The 12587-nt window shown below is 42.0% G+C and overlaps 1 protein-coding gene across 12 annotated transcripts in view; it reads left to right on the top strand.

Annotated features, from left to right (window-relative positions):
- Positions 1-5375, top strand: part of LOC142143931 (voltage-dependent calcium channel subunit alpha-2/delta-4-like) — a 56110-nt gene extending 50735 nt beyond the window's left edge. For 10 of the 12 annotated variants that reach the window (XM_075202213.1, XM_075202221.1, XM_075202215.1 and 7 more), the window contains 4 exons: positions 236-288; positions 745-800; positions 1240-1260; positions 1567-5375. In XM_075202213.1, coding sequence (XP_075058314.1) covers positions 236-288; positions 745-800; positions 1240-1260; positions 1567-1688 — 252 coding nt within the window. In that variant the 3' untranslated portion in view covers positions 1689-5375. The remainder of the gene's footprint in view (positions 1-235; positions 289-744; positions 801-1239; positions 1261-1566) is intronic. The other 2 variants (XR_012689608.1, XM_075202214.1) reach the window with 2 other exon arrangements.
- The last annotated feature ends 7212 nt before the right edge of the window (positions 5376-12587 follow it).

The following is a 12587-nucleotide window of genomic DNA, read 5'->3' as shown; positions in this document are numbered from 1 at the left end:
CTTTTTTTAGTTTTGTTTGTTTTCTCTCCTTATGTGACTGAGGGATTAATCTGTTGTGTATACATGGCTGAATACAGGTTATACATTATAAAGGAATCTTTATATACCGCCACTGGAGCCTGACCTCAATATTCCCATCTCAGTCATGGCTTTTATTATCTGATCTAAGAGTAAAGCTGTGATCTATAGGTTACTGGGCCGGTCTCACCGTCTTCTTCCTCCTCTTCTCTTCCAGCCGATCTTTGCGTTGTTCTCCGCTGCCCAGTGGCTCCTCAGTAACCTCGTCCTGTGAGTATCGTGTCTGTAACCTGAATATACTGCGTTATAACATGTCCAGGTAGAGCAAAGTGTCTTCTATGAACCTGCACATTGGTGTAGGCGTTATGTCTCCAAGTGGGTAGATATGTGAGGTCAGGCAGTACTCAAGGCTTAGGGGTTTGTCACCCATTAGTAAATAGTTATATTTCTCAGACTCACATTATAAAGTTACTACAGAGCAGTGTAGAAGCTATTAGATTTACTTACATATTGTACATATATAAGGATCCTATATGTCTGTATTTGTAGTGGGTAAATGGGTCAGTATAAATCTGGAGGCCCCATTCTGCGGACACCCTTCTGTACATGCCAAGTACGCCTGACCTTAGATCTATCTCATATGTTTCCTTTTTATATCCCGTGACATCATCTGCTCCCACGTCCTTATCTCTGCCTCTTCCTCTACCTTCTCCCTCTGACTTGCAGCTTTATCCTGGAGTTCAGTCTGTGTCCTTTCTGGTCCTCTGATAACTCCGCAGAAGGTAGGTGACCATGATTCCAATCATTCATCCTAGGAAACCTGTGACTCTCGAACTCCAAGTACCATTATGCCCGGCATGCTTGGATTTGTAGTTCTTTAACAGTTGGAGAGCCACAGGTTGCCTTCTTCAAGAACATGGTAAACTGAAACTAAATTTGTTAATGGTTTTATTGGACCGTGTGGTTAACTGTGATGGTGTCAAAGGGTCCTGGTAACTGGCTTCTTGTCTCTTCCTAAATATTAACCCTGTACCAGGTTCCAAAATTAAACACTGTCAGGGCTTTGTTAGAGGTGTAATTGTTTCTACAGTATTTCGGCAGATTGATGTTATGATGTAATACTTGAGTTGTGATGTCACAATGTCTCTCCTCGTCTCTTTCATTCATTCTTCATCACCCGTGTGACCACATTCATTATGTGACCTGTCACCTGACATTCAGCAAAGTCCTTTTTCCATCACTGTAAGTAAGATGAGACCACCCCTCACCTGACTGACTAAAATCATTAGTGACATCACTCACGACCTGTCCACCAATGACATTGTCCCACACTCATTAATGTTCTACATAAGCTTCACGCTCCTATCTTACCTCCCCTCTGTATCTCATTCTCCTGTGGCTCCTGACACCCTGTTCAGACGCAGTCCCCTCCCTGAGCTACCCAGCTTGCTAATGTTGGTGGGAGTTAGAGTCTATTCTCAACGGGAAGGTCGCAGATCTCCAGTCTCACCTGTAACTCATACAATGTGTGTTTCCTTCTTCCTTCAGCTCACAAGCACAAGAAGCAGGACATGCTACAGCCGTGTGACACCGAATACCCAGCCTTCGTGCATGACACCTCGATCCAAGAGGCTAATGGACTCATCCAGTGCGGCCACTGCCAAAAGTGAGACACGTGCCCACCCACCCAACCACACTCATCTCCCTGTCCCTGTCATTTTGGCCTCTAATTACGTCACCTCCCCCCAAACTAAAGAACATGATCACAATCTGTGGCTCATACAAGTCAAATGTCATCAAAACCAGAGCAGTTCTGTTATCGCCCTAAGACTAAACCAGTGTCTATAGACCTTATAGTCAGCTGTATGTGGAAATTTACATACTGGAGTCAGTATAGCCTGGGAGGGGGGGTGGGGGCATGAGAGCCAGGTGCCTGCTTTAATTAATAACAAATAAGTGTTTCTGGAAGAAAGAACAAGCAGGATATATAGACAGCTATTTATGCTACTAAGTTAGACACTATTAATTTGCAAGATAAATATGTTTTTCTGCTTGAAATAGATATTTAGAATCTTTATATTGTTCCAGAAAATGACATCCAGTAAATTAAGTAACCTGTGATACTGAATGCAGTATATGCTATTTTCAGGAGTAGAACATACACAAAAATTAGGTCAAAAGAATACAACTTATTTAATATATGAAAACCACATAAAGCTTCAAAACTATTTTCGGTGATATAATATCACATGACACCAGGGGGTAAATGTATCAAGCTGAGAGTTTTCCGACGGGTTTGAAAAACCAATCAGATTCTAGCTGTCATTTATTTAGTACATTCTAAAAAATGACAGCTAGAATCTGATTGGTTGCTATGGGCAACATCTCCGCTTTTCAAACCCGCGGGAAAACTCTCAGCTTGATACATTTACCCCCAGGTTTTATCAGTTCTCTGCCTGTTAGCAATTATCAAAGAGTCTGGGGTCTCTCCGTTGCAATGAATCAATGTAACCTCCTGTGGACCACCCGTTGCCTTTCTACATTGTACCTCTCCGCTCTTTGCTCTCACATGATGTAGAAAGGTGGTTAATGGACCCGTCAGTGACAGCCATGGGCCCAGGGAGCGGGCCGGTATGGATGACATCTTCGGGGTTGTCTTGATCAATCCTCCAGGGGGTTGGGAGGTTAAGGTCAGATCTCCCCTCACACCGACACTATTACACCCCGTGTAGCGCGACTCTAAGGAGCTGCTGCTGAAGGATTTCTGAATGCTGCTACATTGTACCTTTAAGGATTTATACTCAGAAGAACAAGTGGAAAAGATAATATAAAAATTCCGTCACTGCTCTTGTCATGAAGGACGATCCAGTCATGAAGTGGTTAATCAAACATTTGCAGAGCTCATCATATTTAGAACAGGAGAAAGCCCTTTAATATCATTAAAAATAATAATTAGAGCAATGTAAGACTGTAACTTACCATATGACATAATGCAGTTGTACAAGTGTGAGATGAATTGGGATGGCATTAAATATTTATTATAATATCGTATCATAAATCACATATGCAGAGTGGGCCTAATGATATAATAATAATATATCTACAGAGATACTGAGCACTTGATTCCATCCTGGTTTCAGCATTCTTTGGTGCCCTCTTGTGGCAGTCAGGAGCACTACAAAATTAGGGTTTTGTAATGTGTTCTCTAAACTAATAAAACTGTGATAGAGAGGTTCACTCCCAGGATAATTAAATATGAAACAGTTTGAAAACATCAATAACACTTATCATGTGACACTGTTCATCAGTATATCTATAATGATGGGTTTATGCTCCTCTCTCTGTATCTCCTCTCTCTAATTTCTCTCTGTATGTTCCTCTCTCTCTAATAATATCTCTGTATGCTCCTCTCTCTAACGTCTCTCTAACATCTCTCTTTATGTTCCTCTCTCTCTAACATCTCTCTGTATGTTCCTCTCTCTCTAACATCTCGTTAAATATAACATCTCGTCCTACTTCTGCCCCATCATGTCATGACCAAAGCAGGTTTAGAAAGTGTTTCCGTGTGTTCATAGATTGACACAAACCCTGACAGTCAGATAGAAATGATCACTCAGCTCACCGCACACCCAGCATCACCCACCTATTGTCTGTAAGACCCTTATCCTGGTTGTCTCCTTAACTCCATGGCACATAACGCTTCTGTGAAGTGTGAGCGGATGAGATCCCAGAAACTGAGACGTCGCCCTCAGTCTTGTCACGCCTTCCACCCCGAGGTAAGTGAGGGCACAGACCTAGGTGCACTAGTGCCAGGAAACCTCTCGGTAACAGCTTGTTATTGGGCGAAGGAGCGTGGTATCTGCAGTACCTCTCTCTGAGGAACATATTCATTGCACTATTAATTATTAAACACTCGTATCGTATTTTGTATTGATTATAGAGTGCAGGGAGGAGGTATTTTACAATAGAGGAGAAGTATTAGAGGAGGGGGGAAAAAGATTAGACAGAGGGAGCGATCCATGGAACAGCTATCAGGACGATGGGAAGGGGTTAATACAGTAACCAAAATCTCTTGAACAGACAAGGTTTTCCTAGTGACTTTAATAAATAAGAGCTAAAAGCAACAGCTATCGCCTTACACACTGTGATAGACTCTGAGCTGGTCCTTTAGCAGAGTGAATATGGTCGTACGCCCCTCAGCACAGTAAGGAGCATATCTAAAGATGGGGGCTCCATCTCTTTATTTCATTGTAATAATCTCGCTCCACACAGCGAGGGGCATCTGTACAAGTCATGTGACCTCACTAGCAGGAACCGGCGCTGCACCTCCATGCTTCGTAAGTCACCTCCGCTGTGTGTAGGCGATGGATGCATTTGGTAAAATCTCAGCCATCCCCCTGGATGATCCAGTCCTGAGACTCCGGAATATTTTGATAGTGAAATTGAATTAAGATTAGTAATAATCTAGGAACGGTGAAATTAGTCATGCGATTTGGTCCTCGCTGAGATATTTTAATGCAGAACAAATAAATTATAGGTACCGATGCAGAATTGGTCACAAACTAGGAGTAAATCTTTTTTTAAAAAAAGAGCATGGAAAAATAGTGTATTTCCGCCCATATGCAGAGAGGGGAGTATTGGGTACGTACAATGACACGATTCTCTTGTGATGTATATTATTATTATTATTTCTCTGTCACAGGAAAACGCACAGAGGACTGCGGACGAGGCTGCGGACTGTCCTTCTCCATCACGCTGCTCCTTGCGTCTCTCGCCGTCTCCCTGCGGTGACCACATCCCTACGGCCGCTGGCAGCGACTCCATCATTACTGGACATAGCATCGGCCCCAGCTTCCTCTCTAATGCCCCCAAGCCATGCTTATAACCACAGGGAAGAGACTTATTATCTATGCAACTTGGTCTGGGGGGCCTCACGGGGGCACCGGCAGACTCCTGCAGCGTTGACTTTCCATGCCAGAGCCTGTAGCTTCACAGGTTAATGCAGCTACAGGAAATTAACTTTTATCCTTGATCTATTTCACACAGAAGCAAGAGTCATCCATTGAGTGGCATTATAACTGTAAGTGACAGTGTTTTACCTGCAGGGGGGCGCACTTTCCCCAGCCACTGAGGTTGTCTGATACATTATTAGAGATTGATTCTGTGAGTAGGGAGTTCAATGAGCAGTCACAGACATCATTATCCACATTAGTTCTCAGCAGCCGCAGAGGACCGTCCACAGGATCCCGGCTGACATCTGATCTCTTTATCACACTCTGTCTCACCCACAAGAATGTCCAGTTTCTATATTTCTATAATTTGTGAAATTTCCAGCAAATAAATGAATTTTTGTCTAATGGTGTTACTCAGTCTCTGTGGTGTAGATGTGACTATATAAATATATATGTGATGCCACTTTCTCCTCACTCCAGGCGGGGTGTGATGAGATGGTTAAGCTGCTGTGTGTGTTTCCCAGCGGAACCTCCACCAAGTCTGTGGGGATGTGGAGAATGACCACCAGGGGGAGCCCTTGTACCTGCACAGATCTTTACATAGAAGCTACACACACAAGTATACTGCAAATATCACCACTGAGTTTTATTTGGGAGGAGAATCTAATCAAAACTGGTAGCAGCAATTATGTAACATTAAATGCAAAGGACTATAAATATTTGAATAAATATATATATTGGCAATACAATAAAGGATAGCTAAAAATGCACAGGATGACGTAGCAATATACATCAATGTGTACGTGTAACAATATTTTAAAAAAAACACAGCTACTAGATAAAAGTCTAATAAGTGATACAATCCAGTCACATCAACCACTACCTAGAAATGATTAGAGTCTACTGTAGCTCAGTTGTTATAAGGCCTTGTTGGTTCACGCTGTAAATTATCTTCTACACTTAATGCTGATTTCACTCACGGTTAAGTTGACTAACAAAGCTCCTACACGGGGCGTCTGTAACACCAGCCTCTTATCCTCATAGGATCTCTGCTGATTCCTTTCCTGGGAACCTCTCTGTCCTCTGTCAGTTAGACCGTGGTATTTAGAACGCTTGTAGTACCCTGTCCTCTCTCTTTCCCCAACTCTGATCTGTCTAGGGGATATAGCAGCTTATTTTTTTATATAAATGTTGGGGGTAATTCTATAAAATTGAAGGGAGCTGAAAGTTATTAAATAGTTGTAAATTGACTCAATATTCTATATAAGAAATCTTTTTGGTTATAATCTGGCAGTAAAAGTAATGGTAATTTTTTTGAATATAGAGTTACTTGTTCACAATTTTAAGGCAATTTACCCCAAGTGTGTGACCATCGCAGCATCAGGATCCGACAGGGCTGTCAAATGGTGGATACCCGGTAAGTAAAACTCCATACCCCCAACATATAAAGTGTCCACAGCAGTACGCAGCATCCAAGGTGTGGATATATCACGCTAGAGGCGTGTCCACACGCCTTTGAAGCAGGTTACATGCTGTGAGCAACTTCCTGTGGAAGGTTGGCTCTACCCCAAAGAATGGTTTGATATTATCTAACACAAAACGCAGGAGGTCTCTTTGCTGTCTGCTCCCACCCTGAGAAGACATAGCTCCCAGCTAAACATGAGGGAAACTGTAAGTTGTATGGAAAGGAGGTTTCTGTGTGTGGCAAGAATCTTATGTCTTTGGTTTGTAGATTACTAAGCAAAAAGGGTATAAAAATTAGAATTTTCCTAGTTACAGGGAAACTTTGAAAGAATTTTTATGGTAATGTAAAAAGATAAGGAAGTCTACAGATCCCTGATGACACCTAGTGGACGAAATGTGAAGTTCAGTCCATAATACTCGCAAAGGATAGCAAAAAATGTTTTTTTCAATTACAGAATTGTAGCAACACCTGGAATTTAATAATAAACTAGAGCAGTGTTGGTTAATCTGTGACACTCCAGGTGTTGTGAAACTACAAGTCCCAGCATACCCTTCCAGCAATAAGCTGCTATATACTGGCAAGGCATGCTTGGACTTGTAGTTTCACAACACCTGGAGTGTCACAGGTTAGCCAACACTGATCTAGAGGGTGGGATGGGACAATTAATCACGCCCCTAAGGGAGTATTCCAAGAACAGCTTGTTGTTTTTTCTTGTTCCCCTAATAGAAACTAGGGAGCGGACAACTGCAGAATATCAGAACTCTACAAGCTGACCGGACAGAGAAGACAACAGATGGGTAGGAGCAGAGAAAACGTATTGATTTATTTTGCTTACCTACAAGGTGCAGTTCTTAAGATGGCGCCAAGCTGTAGCAGATGATATCTCTGACATATGACACAAGAGATCATGAGACGATCACTAAGAACACAGATCAGCAGGACCTGGACACAGGTGAGACTAAACCTGATGCCAAAGGCGATTGTACCTCACCAGACCCCCACCATCATACTTTCCAAAGATGATGGCATCAAGAAGATACAGCAAAGAAGAAACAACTCTCTGATCTTAGATTTAAATGTAGAGGGATAATATAAACAGGGGCTAGCCTTGACATGTGTGAATTTTTTCCTGGCGTCAGTAAAAGTAAGACACAGGTTTTTCACCTGTCAGGCCGACGCAGAGATCCTTTAGCTTCAATCCCCTTTGTTAATTGATATTTTGCACTAAAAATTGCCTTCACATAATTAATTCCAAACAAAATGATATATACCTTGTTGATCACCTGTTCTAACACACACTTATACATGTTGCATACAAACACTAGGAACATTGATAAGAGATGGGAACAGATATCTGTCAGTTTAAATATAACGACAGACAACTGACAATAGGGGGAATGTAGAAGATTATATATAATCTATTATTTTATATTCCATTCTTCTTATTTAGTAGACATTGAAAATAAACCCTGGACACAACTCTCCTCCCCACCGTGACTAGGGAAACAGGTTTTAGATTGAGTTTTAGTCAGAATATGTAGAGTTGGAATGGAATTGCTTTTGAGTGCCGATTGTACAGTATGGCAATTGTAAGTACTGTATAATGAAAGTTAGCATATGAAGTGTTTGGTGGTTATATGGTAAAGCCTGTTACACTGTTTGTGAGTGCATAGTCTGTTTGTGTTGATGGACAAGGCTTGTGTAAGTTTGCAAATGTTAGATTGAGTAAGACATTGTGATGTTGTAGTTTTGATAATGTAGATTGTGTGATTAATATGTGACTGTGTGTAGATTTATTGTATTTCATAAATAGGAATTGTATACATTTGAGATTGCATTATAACTAAACAGAACAGCTGGATATAGTGTTAAGATGACTGACATTGTGTCATGTTGTTGTTAACTTCAGCAATGCTGTACAATTGTGGTACTACACATATATACATTTGATTTATGAGACACAGTGAAATAGGATTATGGTGTTTGAATGGAATATATAGCGTTTGTATTCTTTGTCTTTGGTTTAGACGGTCCTGGAGTTACTATGGTATTTAGAATGGATTGTGGATTGTGCCATGACTGAAGGTAGTTTGTAATGTGAAACTTTTGAAATAATGCCGTTTATTGCTGGAGAGTTCATAGGATGATAGTTAATATGACATCAATGTAATCCATGCTTTCAATATGGCTGCCATTGTAAGTTAATATAATCACTATGATTGAACAAAATGGCTCCAGTGTGAGATAAATAATATATTTGCTGTAAGTTTCTATGTGAGATAACTGGAGATTATAGTGTGAGAATCTGATTTTGGTTCAGATTTGAGGTCGTATTGTTGTGAAATGTATGTGGAAGCTTGAAATGTGTGTTTTGCTGAATGCTTAAGTTGAAAGCCAGCCTGAGTGTGTGTCCCCATCCCCCACAGCTCCCCCACACACAATATCAGAGCATATCACACACACCCTTCACAACAGGCACTGATTTATACTAAGCCCTCCCTCCACACAGTACAAGCTTATTCACACACCTTTACATCACACAATAGCTGAGAAACACACACACATTAACTTATAAATTTACAAAACAGACGAAGAATGTAATGTATTGTATGAACATCTATGCTATACCACCAATGTTAATAGAGTAAACAAAAACAAGTTGAGTTTGTATAATATACTCTGTTTACTGTTGGATATTATATATGAGTTTTACAATTAGAATGTTAATTAAGAATAAAAAAAACATTTTAAATTAAGCTACATACTGGGTGCAGTCCCTTGAAAATATAAGCATACGTTTATTATATATAAATTGATCCTGTTGATTTAAGGCTAAGAATTATATTTCTCACATCAGTTTATTGGTCTTATATTATTCCTCATTTCACCAAAAGAAATCTGGTATCACCGGCTCAGTGACCGCACACTACGATCACTAGTTATGATTATTATAAGATTGATACTCTATAATACTGTATGCAGAACATGTTAATAGGTCGGTTTCAACTGTATTTAGTCGGTTCCCTCAAGCAAAACATGTGGTCAGCTGTTGGAGTGAGCTGCCCCCACCTTTGGACAGTGGACTCATTTGAACTGACCTATGACCAGCATTCTACTGAAACATCATAAGCCCTGGACCAATGAAGAAAGACCTTAGTTTATCTTTGTGTACATTGTGACAACATCACTGTTTTTTTGTTAATCATTAGGGATATAAACTAGCACCTGGTACTGGAGGTATCTTTAACTGCAGACTTAAAAACTGAAGCTGTACCTGCATCCAGGGGCGCTTGCGTAATGTATTCGGCTATACTTTCTTGTATTTTGCTATACCTTTTATACTTTATCATAGTTTGCTGTAATACTGCTATATTTTGCTACTAAATCTATTTGTGCGTTGGAACCACATTAATCGCATCGGACAATATTTATTGGTAGCGATAATACGGATATAACAGCTTTTGCTCCTGCAGCTCATTCATAACAGATATTGTCACGGGCACTAGGAGGCTTTACCCAGTATCACCCGCTGATGGTCTTATCAGAGCAGTAGAGTTGGTATATGATACTCTGATGGTAGGGTGATAATGGAACTGGAAACAGCAGATGGTTAGAGAATGCTCAGAAAGTCTATGACTAGCAGCACTGGTAAACAATGGGTAACTGAACACGAGGATCTGGATGGACAAGGCACGTGAGGGTAGTCAGTGGTCTGCGCACGGCAAGTTGTACCACTGCTATAGTGAGAAGAATGTCCAGGAGTAATAAGGAGGTGGAAGTCAGCGGTCTGCGTATAGCAAGTTGTACTGCTGTCTGTAGTGAAGGAATGGAATCCAGGTGAAGGTCACGGGGAAGTCAGTGGTCTGCGAGTAGCAAGTTGTACCACTGCTTATGTGAGAGGATCTATGCAACTGGTGACACAGGGAAACAGGAATCAGTGGTCTGCCTCTAGCAAGTTGTACCACTGAATATATATGTGAGGAAGGACACGAGGAGATAAATGCTATGCAGAGTCTACACGGGTACACTGAACTTGATCCCACGTTGAACTGCACACAATGATAATAATGAATGAACAGCACTGCACAGATAAACAAAGTCACTCAAATAGTCCAGCAAAAGGAAACACAGTCAATAATAGCAATAGTCTCAGAGGATGGAAACTCCGGAGGAGGACAACTCAGTCCAGATGGATATGCAATACACCAGCACAGTCAATGAGAAGTATGCATACCGTGGTTCAGATGAGCAGGCTGTTAGGGATAGCTGCAGGGATACCTGAGCGGCCGGGAACAGACGAGATGCGAAGTCCTTGCAGAATGGAAGCGGCAGGTAGGTGCAGCGCACTGTAGATAGGACAGCAAAGATGACAAATACTCAGGAAGCAGTAGTATTTTAAATAGAACAGCAGGAGACCACGGAAGAGTTGAAGCGATGTAGCAAAGCTGGAAGCCGAGGAGCGTAGACTCGAAGCAACAGGCGAGTTGACACAAATGGACACACTGTAGAAGCAGTAGGCAGCGGGTCAGCTGACGGCAGGTAGAATGCAGACTGGAGCGCTGAGACGAGCAGACTCTGTAGACACGCTGAAGTAGCGAACAGGAATCAGCTGGAACAGTAGCGATGTAACTCAGGAGAGTTTGCAGTAATCTGTAGCTGTAGATACACGGAGGCAGCGGATAGGAACCAGCTGCTGGAGTCACGAAGAAACACTGGAGAGTATGCAGTAATCTGTAGCTGTAGATACACGGAGGCAGCGGATAGGAATCAGCTGCTGGAGTCACGAAGAAACACTGGAGAGTTTGCAGTAATCTGTAGCTGTAGATACACGGAGGCAGCGGATAGGAATCAGCTGCTGGAGTCACGAAGAAACACAGGAGAGTTTGCAGTAATCTGTAGCTGTAGATACACGGAGGCAGCGGATAGGAATCAGCTGCTGGAGTCACGATGAAACACAGGAGAGTTTGCAGTAATCTGTAGCTGTAGATACACGGAGGCAGCGGATAGGAATCAGCTGCTGGAGTCACGAAGAAACACAGGAGTAGAAGTAGTCTGGAAACCACAAACAGCAAACAGGAATCAGCATTAGCTGAACACACGAGGAGGCACTGGAACACCTTCAGAGACTCATGAGGAATGAGACTCCATGAGACTCCATGAGACTCCATGAGACTCCAAGATCAGGCAACGTGGTATTGACCACAGGTGCTTAATATAGGGAGTGTTGCCTGATCAGTCAATTAAGTTAAAGGAACAGAACTGAAGGTTAAAAGGGACTGCACATGCGCAGTACCTCATAATAATGGACGGACACGGTTCCTAGCTGCCTTAGAAGTAGCACTCACAGTCCGGTGAGTGACAGTACCCCCCCTTTTAAAGGTGGGCACAGAACACCTGGAACCGGGTTTGTCCGGGAATTTGGTATAGAACTTCTTCAAGAGCGCTGGAGCGTTGAGATCTTCAGCTTTGATCCATGAACGCTCCTCAGGACCAAAGCCTTTCCAATGCACGAGGAAACGAAGAACTCCTCGCGAAATTTTAGCATCCAAAACCTGAGTAATCTCAAAGTCTTCCTCCTGATGAATTTGAAGTGGCTGTGGTGCTGAAGGAGGGACCGAGAAACGGTTGATGATGAGAGGTTTGAGCAAGGAAACATGGAAGGCATTGGAAATACGAAGACTCTTGGGAAGTAAAAGTTTGAAGCAAACTGGATTAATAACTTGAATGATCCTATATGGACCAATAAAACGGGGAGCAAATTTCATGGATGGAACCTTCAAACGAATATTCTTAGTAGATAGCCACACCCGGTCTCCGACTTTCAATGGTGGAATAGCCCGTCTCTTTTTGTCCGCAAAAGACTTATATCTGGCAGATGTCTTCTTTAAACAGGTTTTTACCTGAGCCCAAATATTTTTGAAAGTTTGACACAAAGTCTCAACAGCAGGAACTTGGGTAGGCGGGAGGGCAGGAAATTCCGGGAAAGACGGATGGTGACCGTAAACCACAAAGAATGGAGTTTTAGATGATGACTCATGGTACATGTTGTTATGAGCAAATTCAGCCCAAGGAAGTAATTCTACCCAGTTGTCTTGATTGGCTGACGAGAACATCCTTAAGAAAGTCTCAAGATCTTGGTTGACTCTTTCAGT

The sequence above is a fragment of the Mixophyes fleayi genome, chromosome 3, assembly GCF_038048845.1.
Source record: "Mixophyes fleayi isolate aMixFle1 chromosome 3, aMixFle1.hap1, whole genome shotgun sequence".
NCBI classification, from domain to species: Eukaryota; Metazoa; Chordata; class Amphibia; order Anura; family Limnodynastidae; genus Mixophyes; species Mixophyes fleayi.
Note: the sequence above shows the minus strand (reverse complement) of the source record. Positions and strands in the feature narration are given on the sequence as shown.